Source organism: Rhincodon typus, chromosome 1 (assembly GCF_021869965.1).
Source record: "Rhincodon typus isolate 14 chromosome 1, sRhiTyp1.1, whole genome shotgun sequence".
NCBI classification, from domain to species: domain Eukaryota; kingdom Metazoa; phylum Chordata; class Chondrichthyes; order Orectolobiformes; family Rhincodontidae; genus Rhincodon; species Rhincodon typus.
In genome coordinates, this window is record NC_063332.1 from 175,098,957 (window position 1) to 175,116,775 (window position 17,819).

The 17,819-nt window shown below is 43.8% G+C and overlaps 1 protein-coding gene across 1 annotated transcript in view; it reads left to right on the forward strand.

The window, feature by feature from the left end:
• Positions 1-17,819, forward strand: part of LOC125486240 (amphiregulin-like) — a 33,584-nt gene that overhangs the window by 1,016 nt on the left and 14,749 nt on the right. The window contains exon 3 of the mRNA XM_048612921.1: positions 17,309-17,441. Within this exon, the coding sequence (XP_048468878.1) occupies positions 17,309-17,441 (133 nt within the window). The remainder of the gene's footprint in view (positions 1-17,308; positions 17,442-17,819) is intronic.

Here is a 17,819-nt window from a genome sequence, read left to right on the forward strand (position 1 = left end):
TTTGCTGCTCCTCTGATGCTGCCTGGTCTGCTGTGTTCCTCCAGCTCCACACTGTGTTATCTATTTCCTGACATCTACTTGTCTCAACCAGTGCACCAAACATGGACTGCTGCCTAAGTGGTCACAGATGGATTCAGAAGTCCACTGTCCTTTTGCAATTGGGAACAATTCACCTTCAAGTGATTATTATTACATTGTTACAAAGGTGAGAAGGAATTTCGACAACTCCAATGCTGTTCTGGCCTGATTCCACCCTCTATTAACTTTGGTTCATCCAAAGCTCTATTCTGAACTCTGCTTCAAACCATGTCCATCTACTTGTGAGTTGTGAGGGCAAGAGATTAAATTTGGGAAGGTGCAGTAAATCAAAGTGTTGAGAAGCATCTTAATATGAGAAATAATAAAACAACTGTCACAGCAAGGGTTAGAAAGCACTCGTCTAAAAAAACTCAACAAGCAAGGTTATAGGTTATAAAAGTAGTCAAAACGCAAAACTAATAGCTCTGGATCTGAATGCAGGCAGCATCTGAAACAAAACCAATCAACTGATGACTCCAGTAGAAATAAATCTGGATGCCATTACAGAGATGGGACTGCAGGATGACATCCATTGCATCCTGAAACTTGAAGATTACATGACATTTAGAAAGGACGGGGATCTCGGAAAAGCTGGAGAGGTAGCTCTGTTAGTTAATGATAGTAATATCAGAATAGAGAGAGATGACCTAAATTCAGGAAAACAGGATGTGAAACTTCTATGGATGGGCACAAGAAACGATAAATGCAAGATTTGACTTGTGGATGTGGTGTACAGGCCTGCTAACGGTAACCATACAGTTGCACACTGTATAAAGGACAAAAGAGTGGGAGTTTGTCAGAATTGCACAGCGATAATCAGGTGGGATTTTAATCTCCATACAGCTCCTTTCACCTTAAAAATATGCCCCCTAGTTTTGAACTCCCCCACCCAAAGGAAAAGACCCTTGTCACTCATCTTATCTAGGTCTCTCATGATTTTATAAACTTCAGTAAGGTCACCCATCATCCTCCTATGCTCCAGTGGAAAATAGTCCCAGCCTTTCCAATCTATTTTTATATCTCAAACCTTCCATTCCTGGTAACATCCTTGCAAATCTTTTCTGAACCCTCTCCAGTTTAATAATAACCTTTCTATAACTGGGTGACCAAAACTGCACACAATACTCCCGAAGAGGCCTCACCATTGTCCTGTACAACCTCAACATGACGTCCCAACTCCTATACTCAAAGGTCTAAGCAATGAAAGCAAGTGTGCTAAACACCTTCTTAACCAGCCTATCTACCTGTAATGCAAATTTCAAAGAATTTTATCACAGAGATTTAAGAAGATATTTTAGAAAACACAAGAGATATATGATGCAGTTAAACTTGAAAGGGTGCAGAAAAGATTTACAAAGATGTTTCTGGGATTGGAGTGTTTCAGCTATAGGGAGGGGCTGAATAGGTTGGGGCTACTTTTTTCTATTCATGTGTGGGATGTGGGCATCGCTGGCTGGGCCCAGCATTTATTGCCTGTCCCTAGTTGCCCTTGAGAAGGTGGGGGTGAGCTGCCTTCTTGAACCGCTGCAGCCCATGTGCTGTAGATTGACCCACAATGTCCCTTAGGGAGGGAATTCCAGGATTTTGGCCCAGTGACACTGAGGGAACAGCAATATATCTCCAATCAGGATGGTGAGTGGCTTAGAGGGGAACTTGCAGGGGGTGGTGTTCCCATGTATCTGCTGCCCTTGTCCTAGATGGAAGTGTTCATGGGTTTGGAAGGCGCTGTCTGAGGATCTTTGGTGAATTTCTGCAGTGCATCTTGTAGATAGTACACACTGCTGCTACTGAGCGTCGGTGGTGGAGGGAGAGGATGGTGTTGAGCTTCTTGAGTGTTGTTGGAGCTGCCCCCATCCAGGCAAGTGGGGAGTATTCCATCACACTCCTGACTTGTGCCTTGTAGATGGTGGACAGGTTTTGGGGGAGTCAGGAGGATGAGTTACTCACTGCAGCATTCCCAGCTTCTGGCCTACTCTTGTCGCCACTGTGTGTTCCCTGGAGCATCGGAGGCTGAGGGGTGACCTTATAGAAGTTTATAAAATCATGAGGGGCGTGGATAGCGTGAATAGCCAAGGTCTTTTCCCCAGTGTGGGGGAGTCCAAAACTAGAGGGACATAGGTTTAAGGTGAGAGGGGAAAGATTTATAAGGGACCTGAGGGACATTTTTTTCGCACAGAGGGTGGTGTGTGTATGGAACAAGCTGTTAGAGGAAGTGAAAAAAGTATAAAGAAGAACAAAGAACAATACAGCACAGGAACAGGCCCTTCGGCCCTCCAAATCTGCGCCGACACATTTTGCCCCTCCATACTAAAACTGTCTTCACTTACAGGATCTGTATCCCTCTATTTACTTCCTATTCATGTATCCACCCTGGTGTTTCTTGAATGCTGCTCTCGTGTCTGCTTCCACCACCTCCTCTGGCAGCACGTTCCAGGCACTCACCACCCTTTGTGTGAAAAAAACTTGACATTCATATCTCTTTTTAGCATTCCCCCTCGGACCTTGAACCTGTGTCCCCTAATAATTGACCCCTCCACCCTGGGAGAAAGCTTCATATTTTCCACTCTACCCATGCCATTCACAATCTTATAAACTTCTATCAGGTCGCCCCTCAACCTCCTGTGTTCTAGTGAAAAAAAAACCCAGTCTATTCAACCTTTCTTTGTAGATAAAATCCCCCATACCAGGTAACATGCTGGTAAATCTTTTCTGTACCCTCTCCAAAGCATCCACATCCTTTTGGTAGTGCGGTGACTAGAACTGTACGCAATATTCCAAATGTGGCCTAACTAAAGTTCTATAAAGCTGCAACATTACTTGCCTATCCTTCTCCTCATTGCCCCTTCCAATGAAGGCAAGCATACCATAAGCCTTTTTTACAGCCTTATATACCTGTGCTGCCACCTTCAGTGAGCTGTGGACCTGCACACCCAGATCCCTCTGCGTATCAATACTCCTAAAGGTTCTGCCATTCGCTGTATAATTTCCACCTGTACTTGACCTTCCAAAATACATCATGTCATATTTGTCTGGATTAAACTCCATTTGCCATTTTTCTGCCCATGTCTTCAACTGATCTATATCCTGCTGAATCCTCTGACAATCCTCCTCACTATCCGCAACTCCACCAATTTTTGTATTGTCCACAAATTTACTAATTAGACCAGCTACATATTCCTCCAAATTATTTATGTAGACCACAAAAAGCAGACGTCCCAGCACTGATCCCTGTGGAACACCATTAGTCACAACCTTTCATTCCTTCCACCACTAATCTGTCTCCTGTGACTAAGGCAGCTTGTACCCATCTTGCCAGCTCACCCCGATACCATACTTCACCTTTTGTACCAGTCTGCCACAAGAGACCTTGTCAAAGGCTTAACTGAAGTCCATGTAGACAACATCAACTGCTTTTCCCTCATTGATCATCTTCATCATCTCCTCAAAAATGTGGTAGAGCCTGGTACAATTACAACATTTAAAAGGCATCTGGATGGGTATATGAATAGGAAGGGTTTAGAGGGATATGGGCCAAATGCTGGCAAATAGGACTGGATCAGTTTAGGATATCTGGTTGGTGTGGATCAGTTGAACCAAAGGACCTGTGTCCGTGCTGTATAACCCTATGACTCTATTCCAATGAACAAGAAAAATTCCAAGGGGATGGTCCACCATCTGCGGTTAACAAAGGAAGTTACCAATAGTTTCAAACTTAAAGAAAAAACATATAAGACCCGTAGATGTAGGACCAGAAGTAGGCCATTTTGTTCATTGAGTCTACTCCACAATTCAATGAAATCACAGCTAATTTGATAATCCTTAACTTCCCTTTTCATGCCTGAGTAAAGAAGCACCTAAAACAAGATGGTGTGGTGGTTGTGCTCTAAAGTTGTTGAACATGGTGTTGAGTCCAGAAGGCTGTAGAAAGCAGAGTCAAAAATGGGGCGCTGATCATTCCAGCAGGCTGAGGACTGAGAGGTCAGAGTGGATGCAAAGTGGAGAATTAAAATGACAAGCGACAGGATGGTCAGGATCATGCTCATGGGCTGAGCAAAGGCGTTACACATAGCGGTCACCCACTCTGGGTTTGGTTTCCCTTTCATAGAGGAGAGCCCATTGCGAGCAGCGCATACAGTCAACTAGACTGAAAGATGGCCAAGTGAATTGCTGGAAGGAGTCCCTGGACAGTGGTGAGGGAGGGGGCTGAAAGGGCAGATGCTGTCGGGAGGTGCCTGAGCAGTGACTAGGGAGATTTGCGGGGTCTCAGAAAGCTGTCCCTTCCCAATGTCAGTTCTCTCAATGAGGCACTGAGTGCCCGTAAACGAGAGGTCTGGCTGGTATAACGGCGGTGGGAACAAGGGGAACAGAAGGGCAGCAAGTCTCTCACCAGGGAATTCATTCACCACCAAGACTGCATGCCCCCCAACACCCCCACCCCCACCCCGCCCCAACCAACCCCATTAAACCTGCTGGCACACAGAAAATAAAGTTTAACTTCTAATAAAAGAGAGAGTGTTTCACTTTAACAACGAACCATTTCTTGTGTTCTGTTGTGTTGTTTCGTCAAAAAGTGTTTCACAATCCATCAGTCACTCTTTGAAACACATTTTGTGGAAAGCCACAATTAGTGAATGAGTTTTCAGTGAAACGCTTGTTTCTGCACAGGAAATGGTAGATGACCCTCTCAGTAATCTGTTCTAATTTGTGTTGGCTGTGGATGAAATGTTGGTGATGTGATAAGGAGATAACCTTTGCTGTTTCTGAAGTCCTGTTACTGTGATTTTTTCAGCCACCTGAAGAGGGCAGTAGGGTGCCGGTTTGGTATTTTATCCCAACAGTTGTACCTCAGGCAGTGTTGCTCACCTTTGGTACTGCATTGAAGTCTTGCCTCACAATTTGTTGCTCCAGTTTCTGGAGTTTGTTTTGAGCTTACAGATTGTCAAATCTCGTAGACCGGAGAAAGACCACACAACCTACTTTCCTTTCATTGGCACATCCAATTTATTTCACAGCCCACCCTTCTCCCCCCATTACGCTGCAAATTAGTCCACACTACATCTCCAGTAGTTTTCCGATTGACCCTATTAAAGCTGTATTCTGGACCCTAACAGCCCTTTGTTTAAAAACAAATTCTCAATTTCCCCCATAATTATTTTGCTGGTTATTTTAAATTTGTGAACTCTGGTTGATGACCTATCAAAACTCTTTATGCTTTTGAGTACAGAACTGAGAGGAACTGTTATAAAATGAGGTGGCAATGAAGGCACAGCTGTGATATCTTTCCAGGTCAGGATGGTGAGGATTTATGAGGTGTTGGTATTCCTTTGTGTCCTCTCTGTTAGGACTCCCCTTAACCCTCTTGAGAAGATCTTTGTTGAGACTTTATTTCCCTCTTCCCACAGCATGGACACTTTTGGGTCATAGTCTCAGGATAAGTGACTGGTTATTTATGGTTGAGAAGAGATGGTGGTGAATCTTTGGAATTCGCTACCCCAAAGGGCAGTGAAAGATTACTCATTGGATATCTTCAGGACTGAGATTGATTGAATCGTTTGGATATTCAAGGGATTCTGGAATATGGAGAAAAAGCAGCAAGTTAGAGATGATCAATTTGATCTTCTTTAATAGTGGAGATGGTTCGTAGGGCTAACTCCAGCTCTGTTTCATAGATTCCCTGCTCTGAAGAAAAGAGTCTCATCTCAGAGCTTCCAACAGCAAAGAGCTCCTCCTGCCTTACCCTTGGTGTCAACCCTGACAAGCCTCCTCCCTGATAACCTGCCTAAGATTGACAAGCAGAATTAGTGCCATGTTCCAGCTGAGGCCTAACTCAATTTCAAATTCGATTAATTGAATTAAAGTCCTACAATGCTGTGGTGCGTTCTGAGTCCTTGAGCCCAGCACATTAGCCTGGATTTGCAATTGGGTTAGGATGCTGCTGTAGGCCAAAATAATGCTCTATGGATTACTCAAATGAGTAAGGTACAAGTTCAGTGCTGGTGTGATGTAAGTCACCCATCCCAAACATCATTCCAAACAACATATCTCTTTGAATGATACTGATTGATTAGCTCGTGCTTGCAGTGTTCAACATTAGGTATGATTCTGTAATTAGAAAGCATTTGTGAAACAATCCTGAGTGTATTAGGAATTGTTCTGACAACGAATTTAGGATTGTCGGCCGGGCTCACTGTGCGGCGCTCTTGCGCGTACTACAAGCTATGTATGTGAGGTCACAGGGCTGTGTTCTTTGCAGCCAGAAAGAACATTTACACACACTGCACCTGTTTCAACTCAACAAATTATTGACAGCCATTTTCTAATTCATTTCTTAGGGCAATGCCTTGACTAATCAATGTCAACCCGCTTGGTTTAATTTAAACAAATTTGGCAGTAAGTGTCACTCATCATCTAACTGGTTTATTCTCCAAGATAATACCACTATAATAAGTGTCCCATTGCTGACTAATTAGCACGCTCCTCTCATTCATTATAAAATGTTGGATTCTCTTTGTATTGGTATTCTTGCAAAGTGTCCTGGTACTTATGCGACATAAAAAGCTTCAACACAATAAAGATCATAGAATCCCTACAGTGTGGAAACAGGCCCTTTCGCCCAACAAGTCCACACCAAACCTCAGAGCATCCCAGGCAGACCCAATTCCCCTACAACCCATATAATGTACACATCCCTGAAAACTATGGGCAATTTAGCATGGCCAATCCACCCTAACCTGCACATCTTTGGACTGTGGGAGGAAACTGGAGCACTCGGAGGAAACCCACGCAGACACAGGGAGAATGTGCAAACTCCACACAGACAGTCACCCGAGGGTGGAATCAGACCCGGTTCCTGATGCTGTGAGGCAGCAGTACTAAACATTGAGCCACCATGCCACCCCAAATGTATCTTTTTCTGGAATATGCAGTGTATTTTGGTGATGTCGGTGGATGATTAAGTGTTGAGTAGGACACTAGAATGAACAACACTCTCTCCCCACTTTTTCGAAATAGTGCCCTAGAGCCTTTTGCCTTCACTCGGGAGGGTGAATAGATTTTATTCTAACATCATATGCAAAATGATGGCACCTCTGATAGTGCAGTTCACCTCCCCCGATCAGTACAGCTCACTGTATCAGTGCAATCTATTTGAAGGAGATTTAGTTCTCCTGCACAATTACACCACCCGCAAACTGGAGGAGCAGCACCTCATATTCCGCCTCGGGAGCCTACAGCCCAATGGCCTAAACATGGTATTTACCAATTTCAAAATCTCCCCACTCCCAGCCTCATCCCATGACCAACCCTCCCTCTCATCCCTGCCTCCTTGACGTGACACAACCTGTCCATCTTCTCAACCACCTATCCACCCCTCCCACCTCGCTGACCAATCCCCACCACTCCCTACCTGCACTCACCTATCACCATCCCACCTGCCTTCCCCAGTCCCACCCCTCCTCTCTCTATTTATTTCTGAGCTGCCTTCCCCCTCCCCTTTTCTGAGGAAGGGTCCCAACCCGAAACATCAGTTTTCCTGCTCCTCTGATGCTGCCTGGCCTGCTATGTTCTTTCAGCTCCACACTGTGTTCTCTCTGACTCCAGCATTGGCAGTTCTTTCTATCTCATAGTTCTACTGCTTTTCCTCTTTCCCCATAAATATTCCCATAACCCACTTTGAAGCATTTATCCAATTCCTTTTTGAATGTTAATATTGAATCTGTTTCCCCTGGCCTCTCAGGGAGTGTCTTCCAGTTGACCGCATCGAAATAAGGATGTCTCACTCTGGTTGTTTTGCAATTATCACAAATCTGTGACCTCTGGTTACAGAAGATTTCTGAGTGACAGTGTTCCCTGATTCTTGTGTTCTTATTAAGTTCCTGTCTGAAGATGATACCGAAAGTAGGTTCTTATAGAGAATATTGGTAATAAGACAGTAATTATTCACCATAGGAGATTGCGATATTGGTGAAGAGACTGTATCTGGTCTCTGTTTTCCAGCTAAAATAAATTACAACTAATTGAAACAATGAGAACAAGATACAATGAAAATTTGACAGAAGATTTTTTTGTATGAAGGAAACTTTTCAGTAAACGTGACCTAACAGGAGGAACTGATCCAGAAAAGTTTACAGAAAGAAAATTAACATTGCACTGTTCAAGAATAGACATATTTAGTGTGCAATTAAGGACCAGCATCTGGCTTCCAGAGAAGTAATTTATAATCCCCAGTCCTGACTGAGTGACAGGCTCAGCTGCAGGATAATATCACAGCTGCAAAGCCTCCGCACTGAAGTTCCAATGCAGAATGTGAGCATAAAGATAAGGTAGGCACTTCACTGTAGTACTGAGGGAATGTTGCATTGTCTGAGGTGCTGGCTTTCACATGAGACATTCTACCAAGGCCCAGGCACGTGTAAAAGCTCCCATGCCGCAGTCCAGAAGATGAGCAGGAAAGGTATTCCTGTGTCCCAACCCAATATTTATTCTTCAACTAAAATCCAATAAACTAGTCATTATCAAGTTGCGGCTTGCGAGATCTTCCTGGTGGCCGTGAGATGTGCTAAATCAATGCAAGTCTTTCTTTTCTTCCCAGATAGAATTCTTAGATACCCACATTTCCAAAGGGCACTGTGCTTCAGGCTGATAATAAGCATGGAGTCACTGCTCACCTGTTTGGAGACTTGGGCACTCATCTTGCCCAACAATCAGATGCAATGCCTTTTAAAAACATTTTTAATGAGATATGGGGGTCACAGGCAATGCCGACATTTATTGCCCAATCTTTGTTGCCGTTGAATTGAGTGTCTCATTGGGCTATTCCAGAGGGCAGTTAAGAGTCAACCCCATTGCTTTGAGTCTGGAGTCACATGTAGGCTTGACCAGGTGACGGTGGCAGATTTCCCTCCCTAAAGGGCATGAGTGAATCCAGCAATCGATGATTGTGTTATTGTCACCATCACAGAGACCAGATTTTGTTAATTGAATTGCAATGATGTGATTGAATTGTAAAGAATTAGCCGAGCCTTCTCCATCACCAATGCCATTGTCACCCATCAAAATAACAGGCAGCTGTTACCACAAGTTTCCAGGTGAGGTTCCCTACTGTGTTACTGTTCTCGATGGGATAATCCAAATTGCTAAGGTCCTGGGTGAGAGGGGGCAAACTGGCTCCCTTTCCTCATTCACACACCTCTGAGTAGGCTGCAGCAAGGTTAATCTATCAAGGTTCCCCCTCCCCACCCTGTCTTTCTCCCAAACCAAATGAATTCATGTTGTAAAAGGAACCAACTTGGCCAAGCTTTCTTAACAAAGGAATCAGTTCATTAGCTATTAAATACAGGAAGAAATAATAACACTATGCAAATATACACAGATTAGGAATACAAAGAGAGTCCAAAAAATAGTTAAGTTATAGAGATCAATCTCTGAGTTGCTTATGAAGAGTGGGTGGTACAATGTAATGACTGTGGTTATGTTGACGTTAGTGGATAAACAATTGATTTTGACATTCTTGGCTTTGCAGGTTGATTGAATTGTTTTGTCCTAGTTCCTTTCAAATGTGGCTGTCTAGCAGCACTTAGATTGAGAGAGTGCCTTTCCCTCTTTACCTGCAGTACAGGGGTGTTCAATAGCTGTTTCAAGCTGTGACCTTCACAGCTCACTAGTCTACACACCAATATGCCAGGCCATAAACACACACAGACCAAGGGCTGTAGTTAGTTTCTAAGCCCCTTTTTTTGTATACCCCTGGAAGGTTAAAATGCAAACACATCTGTAGGAGATGCCTCCTTACTAAGGGGGAGATGGGTATTCAGCCTGTCTTTATCTCTTACTTTTTAGTCTTTGTATTTGAGGTGTGACATTCCATGTGCAGTCATTTTAATGAGGGCAGCCAGGTAGCCATATTAGAATATGAGTTCTGTGATTGGGGCTGTTAACCTGCGCCAATCAGGGAGCCCTGGCTGACAGATATAAACAGGAGTGTCAGAGGCTCTGTTCACTCTGAGAGCTGGTTCTGAGGGAGCTGGAGCAGTGTCAAGGACTCTCCACGTGTAAATAAAGGGTGAGTTGGTGACAGGATACTGCCCTCTGTGGAGTTATTTCAGTGGCGATGAGAGGAAAAAACACTCCTGAAGAAATTTGCTTACAATAGTCATCATGAGTTGGAGTAAGCATTCCCGGCATCAGCCTGTTATTTGGGAAGCTTGGTTCATACAACTACAGGGATAGCTCCTGCAGAGTTGCCAATGGGGAGAGGACTCTGCACCAGGTTAAATCTGTTCTTCCTGGACCTGGGGAGGGAGAGTGAATAAAGAGTGACTTGGTGACAGGATACTGGTCTCTGGAGTTATTTCTTCATGCTTCACACAGGACTCTGCCAGACACTCACTGAGTTTACATCTGTCAGCCATAGGAGTTGCTTTTAAAACACAAGCATTGGTACTAAGATATGTCCACAAATACTTTGGAGTTCAGATCTGTTGTCATGACATCCCTGTTGCTTCACTGTGGGCAGAAGTTACATGTTTTTAACAAGATCTCCAACTTGCCTTTATGCAGCCCCTCTGATGTCCTTAGTCCATCTTAAGGGAACAACACGTAACTTAATGTTGTTAAAATCGAAGGAAAGTGCAGTAGAGGCTGGGAATCTGAAATAGAAACAGAAGATACTGGAAGCCCTCCTCAGATCTGACAACATCCATGGGGAGAGAAAGAGGATTAATAAGGGTTGAGGATCTTCCACCAGAACCAGACTGAACATATTAGACATTTAAGAAAGTACGGAGGCAGGGAAAGGAGGGAATAAGGGACAGAAGGGAGAGTCTGAGATAGGAGAGATTGAATGTCAAAAGGAGTGATGGTGCAAGGCTAAAGAAAATGATAATGGGGCAAATGAAGGAATAAAGGCTGGGTCCAGAAAAGGTGTAAACCAAGAAAAACAAAATATCAGAGAATGAATGATATTTGATTTGGCAAAGAGGAAAGCCCTTTGTTTCCTTCCCTAGTGAATCTTTGTGTGTGGTTTGGTCTTTACTCCTTCCTTATGAAGACTGATTTAAAAAGAAACAATTTTATTCCCCTTTCCATTCAAACCAAGTAACCCATCAGCAAGTTTGAGGCAGTGAAAGGAGACCAAACCAATGGCCACATTTACTGGTGAATGAAACTGAAAGATTCTGTTTCAACCTTGGAACCTGACAGTAGCAATAATATCTGTTTTTATTTCTCCGAGTGAAGGACTATTCCCTTGCTATTTGAGCCCCAACAGTCCACATTCTGCGTTCCTTTCTTGCCCAAATTACTCTCAGTTCTTTCTTTTCTCCGGTTTAGTTCTCTCCTGTAGGCACTGGCGTTAGTAGGGGCGGATACATGGAACCTCCCACTGCCTTGCGAAGTAACCATTCTGTAAGTCTATAACACGGCAGCGAACTCAATGTCTGAATACTATCAAGGAATATAACCTATTGGAAACAGGAGAGTTCTATAATTAAATGTTGACCAATTTGTGGAAGGCTCCATGATTTGGGATGCCTTTAGTTAATGTTCCTTTCACCTCAGGGAGAACAGCCTTAATCACTGCAGTATCATTCTGGTCAATCATTCCTTAAGCATCTGTGCTCCAGGGATGATAGAGTCCATTGTTCCTTGTTTCTCCACATTAACTGAAGTCCCATTCAGAACATAAAAACAGAAGAAAGATAAAGATGCACAGTGTAATTTTTGTTCTCTGGAGGTGGTGGGTAGAGGGAAGGATGGGGACAAGTTGGCCGTCAAGAAAATCTCAGCTCCTTCTTGCCACTTCACAAATTAGGAACTGAGCAAGAAGGTTCATTGGCAGCTCTCTCCATTTGCCAACAGTTAAAGCCCTAAAATATTCAATTCATGGCCACTTAAAAGTCTCAACTCCCCACCTTCCCAATCACATGCCTCCCCAGAGCATGGGAAAAGTGGCTAGTTTCACACCTGTCATTTTGCAATGCGAAGGTGGTAGAGCATGGTAAAGGGTTTTTGTAAAGAAACTGTGGCTGTGTTGAGATGAAGAGTGAATGGCTTTGGAAATGATACCTGAATACACCAGGGAGGGATAAGGAAAGAACTGAGATGCAACACCACACAAGTGGGAAGGGCCATTCGGCCGCTCGAACCTGCTCTGGAGCTTCCTTGTTGAGTATATTCAAGTCTGAGGTCCTAGATTTTTGGACACTAGAAGAGTCAAGGGATATGGGAATGGAGCTGGAAACTGATGATGGGAAAGTCTGTCCTGGTTTTGCTGATTGTTGGAGGTAGTATGGAAAGGCTGAATAGCCTCCTCCTGTTTCAATCTCTTACATTTGCACAAGTGACAATGGAATACTCCCCACTTGCCTGGATGGGTGCAGCCCCAACAACACTCAAGAAGCTTGACACCATCCAGGACAAAGCAGCCGCTTGATTGGCACCACATCCACAAACATCCACTCCTTCCACCACCAACGCTCAGTAACAGCAGTGTGTACTATCTACAAGATGCACTGCAGAAATTCACCAAAGATCCTCAGACAGCACCTTCCAAACCCACGACCACTTCCATCTAGAAGAACAAGGGCATCAGATACTTGGGAACATCACCCCCTGCAATTTCCCCTCCAAGCCACCCACCATCTTGACTTGGAAATATATCACCGTTCCTTCAGTATCACTGGGTCAAAATCCTGGAATTCCCTCCCTCAGGGCATTGTGGGTCAACCGCAGTGGTTCAAAAAGCACGGCACTACCTTCTCCAGGGCAGTCGGGAATGGGCAATAAATGCTGGTCTTGTCAATGATACTAATCTAGAGAATTAATTCTTTTGGTACAAGAGATAATTATTGAAGTAGAAATAAGTACAGAATGATGAAGAAAGGGCAGGAGAATGGCTATAAGTCATGGTGCTCATTTGGAGAGCCAGTATAAACACTATGGGCTGAATGGCCTCCTCCTATGCTGTACCAGCCTCTGATTCTTTCAGGACAGAGGATTTCTCCAGGAGCCTGGCCAATGTTTGCCCCTCAATCCACCTCTCTACAAGCAGATTATCTGAGTGTTCTCATATTGTTTCTGTGGGACCTTGCTGTGCTCAAATTGGATGCTGCGTCCCCTTACATTACAACAGTGACTACACTTTGAATGTATTTCATTGGCTGTAAGGTGCTTTGAGATGTCCTGAGGATGTGAAGGATGTTATATAAATGCATTTTTCCATCCCTTTTGTACTTTGTTCCTCTGACAGCAATGCCTAACAAAGAGAGTTTGTGACGTTTGCACTCTGACAGAGTAACCCTTTGGCCTCTCCAAACAGCTCATTGGGGCAAAGATTGGAGAAAAGGTGAGCTCATAGTCTCCAATTTAGACAAATTACTTAACAGGTGCCCTGTTGTGTTTGTTACTTGTACAACACTGATTGTGGGAAAGAAACACTTCATCAGAATCCCTTCAATAGTATGGAGAATATTAGAGAAAAATTGCAACAGTTTTTGAACAGAGAGGTGACAATTGCTGCAGCTTTGCTTCTTGAAGCTGGACTAATATCAATGAGAGAAAGACTTGCATTTACGTAGCACCTTATATGACCTCAGGCCATCCCAAAGGCCTTTGCAACCAAAGTGTTGCAAGGCAGCAGCCACCTTGGGAACAGCAAGATTCCACAACCAGCAGTGGACCGTGACAACATCATCGGTCTTAGCCATTTTGTTTGAGAGATAGGTATTAGCTTCAGGATGCTAGGGGAGACATGTCTTGGTCTTTACAATAATGCCATGCAATCTATTGAAAGACTGGACCTAAATGTTTCTCCGTAATCCTTTGGTCACCGTTCATAATTCTGAACATCTTGATTAAATCTCCCCTAGACCCTCATGGCTCTGAATAGATGAGTCCCTAGTATGAAGCCTCTCATCTCTTGGACCATTCCAATGAATGTTCTCTCAACTTCTCCAAGGCTTTGACATTCTCCCTAAAGCACAAACTCGTGGCTGGTTTTCAAAAGATGCTTTTTGAAAGTTTAACACAACTTCACTCAAATAATGACCAGATTTTCAGTAGGTGGCTCACCATGTGTGTTTGTTAATTAAATCAAAGTAAGATCTTACTTGGAGGGATCCAAGTCCATGACTGTTCACAAACGATATAAACGATCTGTATAGTGTAATATTTCCAAATTTATTGATGATTTGTTGCTGAACAAAGAGACCTTGGAGTATAGGTTCATAGTTCCTTGAAACTGGAGTCATGGGTAGACAGGATAGTGAAGAAGGCATTTGGTACACTTGCCTTTATTGGTCACTGCATTAAGTGTAGGAGTTGAGAGGTCATGTAGTGGCTATTTAGGACATTGGTTCGGCCATTTTTGGAATACTGTGTTCAATTCTGGTCTCCCTGCAATAGGAAACATGTTGTGAAACTTGAAAGTGTTCAGAAAAGATTTACAAGGATGTTGCCAGGGTTGGAGGGTTTGAGCCATAGGGAGAGGCTGAATAGCCTGGGACTAATTTCCCTGGAGTGTCGGAGGCTGAGAGGTGACCTTATAGGGGTTTATAAAATCATGAGGGGCATGGATAGGGTGAATAGTCAAGGTCTTTTCCCCAGAGTGGGGGAGTCCAAAACTAGAGGGCAGAGGTTTAAGCTGTGAGGAGAAAGATTTAACAGGCACCTAAGGGGCAACCTTTTCACGCAGAGTGTGGTGTGTGTATGGAATGAACTGCCAGAGGAAGTGGTGGAAGCTGGTACAGTTACAACATTTAAAAGGCATTTGGATGGAAGTATGAACAGGAAGGGTTTAGAGGGATATGGGCCAAATGCTGGCAAATGGGACTAGATTAATTTAGGATATCTAGTTGGCATAGATGAGTTGGGCCTAAGGTTCCGTTTCCATGCTATACATCTCTATAACTCTATGACTGGAAGTTGGATGGGAAGGTAAATCGTGAGGACAGTCCGAGGAGGCTTCAGCAGGATATGAACAGGCTACAGGAATGAGCTGGAACATGTCCGATGGAATGGAATGTGAATTAGCGTGAAGTTATTCACATTGGTAGAGAAAACAGAAAGACAGAATATTTCTTAATTGCTGAGAGTTGGGAAGTGATACTCTCTGAAGGAATGTAGGTTGTTCTTGTCCACGAGTCTCTGAAAACTAGCATGCAGGTGCAGCAAGCAAGTAGAAAGACAAACAGTACGTTGGCTTTCATTTCAAGGAGATTTGAGTACAGGAGTAAAGATGTCTTGCTGCAGTTATGTGTAGCCATGACTACAGCTGCAATATTGTGTACACTTTTGGTCTCCTTATGTAAGGAAGGATGTACTTGCCACAGAGGGACTACAACAGAGATTCACCAGTTTAATCCCTGCAATGGCAGGCCTTTCCTATGAGGAGAGATTGAGGGGATTGGGTCTGTACTTGAAAGAGTTTCGAAGAATGAGAGATGATTGTTTTGAAACTTAAAAAATTCCTACAGGGTGTGATAGGTTAGATGTTGTTGGGATGTTTTTCTTGTCTGCTGAGTCTAGAATCAGGAAAATGATCTCAGGATAAAGGGGTAGGTCATTTAAGACTGAGACAAGGAGGAATATTGCTTGGAGGGTGGTAAATCTCTGAAATTCTCTAGCCCAGAGAACAGACATCGAGCGGGTTTAAGACTGAAATTGCTAGGTTTTGGGGGGCTAATGACATTGAAGGAATATGGAGATAGTGTGGGGAAAATGTTGCTGAAAGGATGATCAGTTATGGTCTGAGTGGCCTGCTTCTGTTCCCGAATACCTACTTCTGTGACCTTTTAAAGTGATCAGTTAACAAAATTGGCTTGCATTTATCTAATGTTGTAAAAGGTCAAAAGGCACTTCACAGGACTGTGTCTTGGCCAATATTTATTCCTCAATCAGCATCACTTCTTTGTTGTAATGTACTTACTACATTATAACAGTGACTACACTTCAGGAATACCTCCTCTCTATCTGTAAAAAATGACCCTGAGCTTCCAGTTGCCTGCCACCTCAACACAAAACTGTGTTCCCACACCAATATCCCTGCCTCAGGCTTTCTGCAGTGCTGTAGTGAGGTTCAGCATAAGCTGGAGGAACAACACCTCATCTTCTGCCTGGACCCCTCACAGCCTTCAGGACTCAACATTCAGTTTAACAATTTCAGCTCCTCCATGTTCATTACCCAGGTCCTGTTTTGTATGGGTTACTCCCTGCTCAGCCAACGCATTTTTAACCATTTACACTTATTGTTAGCACACTACCTAATATTTATCGCCCTCTCGCCTTACCATCAATAATCCCTTTGTTTGGCTCTCATTTTTTTCCTCTTAGCACCATTTCCATGTGTTCTATTCACTCTTTCCCCAAAACACCCATTCCCCCCAGTACCCCTCCCTGCATGATAAATACCATTCTTTTCCTAGCTGCTATCTGTTAATAAGAAGGACTTAAAACATTAACATGGTTTCTCTCTTCACGGTGCTACCTGACCTGTTGAGTTTCTCCAACACTTACTGTTTTTGTTTCAAAAGATCCTTTATTGCTTATATCAAAAGCAAGGCACCATGTTCCTGCTAGACCATAGGGCAGCTCTCTGATTCGAGAGAGATAACTGGTGGTGGTTTAACTTGAGGGTCACCATGCCTCAGGTGAGGTGAGAGCTTGAGGAGGAGAGTCCTTTGTGGAAATCTCAGGAGGTGTGGGAATTAGACCCACACTATTGGTATTACTCTGTTTTGCAAACCAGCCATCCACCCAACAGACCCCCAGTTATTGGCTCTGAAGCACTTTGAGATGTGTGGTGGTCATGAAAGACATATTGAAATCTTCAAAAGATGAGGCTGTGATGGATGGTTCCCAACTATCTCTGAGGGAATGCCACCTATTAACTGCCAGCTCCTGCAGGAAACATAAAAAAGAAATTCTTTGCTCATCTTGAACCAGTGCAAAATGATTCGTTCAGTCAACTAATGGTTTAGTTTGGGAGGTGGCCAAGGAATTAATTCCACTGATGAGACATAGTGCTGGCCTGAAGCTGGCAGTCATGTACAGGCCACTGCAAAATCTGCCACATGTTAGAGGAAGCTCTGCGTCACTTTAATGAAAATTCCTTGTGTTGCATAACCACAGATGCTGCACTTTGAAGTGAATGTCAGGTTATTTCACCTCTGGCTCTGGATTGGGGCCATGTGCTAGTGTGCTCTGACGTCGTCCCAAATTGTACACTCCTGACGAGATCTATAAAGACAGCTCAGCAACAAGTAGCAACACAACAGAGAGGCAGAGGGAGTGCTCCAGAGACTGGAGTGAAAGTGAGGTGGGAACAAGAATGGAATCTGTTACTGGGGGATCTATCTTCACAATAAGTGGTAAGGCACATTTGATATTGCAGTTTAGTGGGTTTCTAACAGTGGGTTTTTATCTGAGCAGCTTTTTAATCACTCAGTCACTTCCAAAGGTGTGCTATAGAAAAATGAGAAATGAGAACTGCCAATTCTCAAACTCGCAAGAGAATGAGAGAGGGCTCAGAGCTGTGGAGAATGTGTTGTTCTCATTTGCACAGGATAGAATGAAGCAAATTCACTGGAACAAGTGTGTGTCAGTGTGTCAGTGTGAGTGTGTGTGTGTGTCAGTGTGTCTGTGTGTGAGAGTGTGTCAGTGTGTACGTGTCAGTGTGTGTCAGTGTGTCAGTGTGAGTGTGTGCCGCACTGTCGGAGGGTCAGTGCTGAGGGAGCGCCGCACTGTCG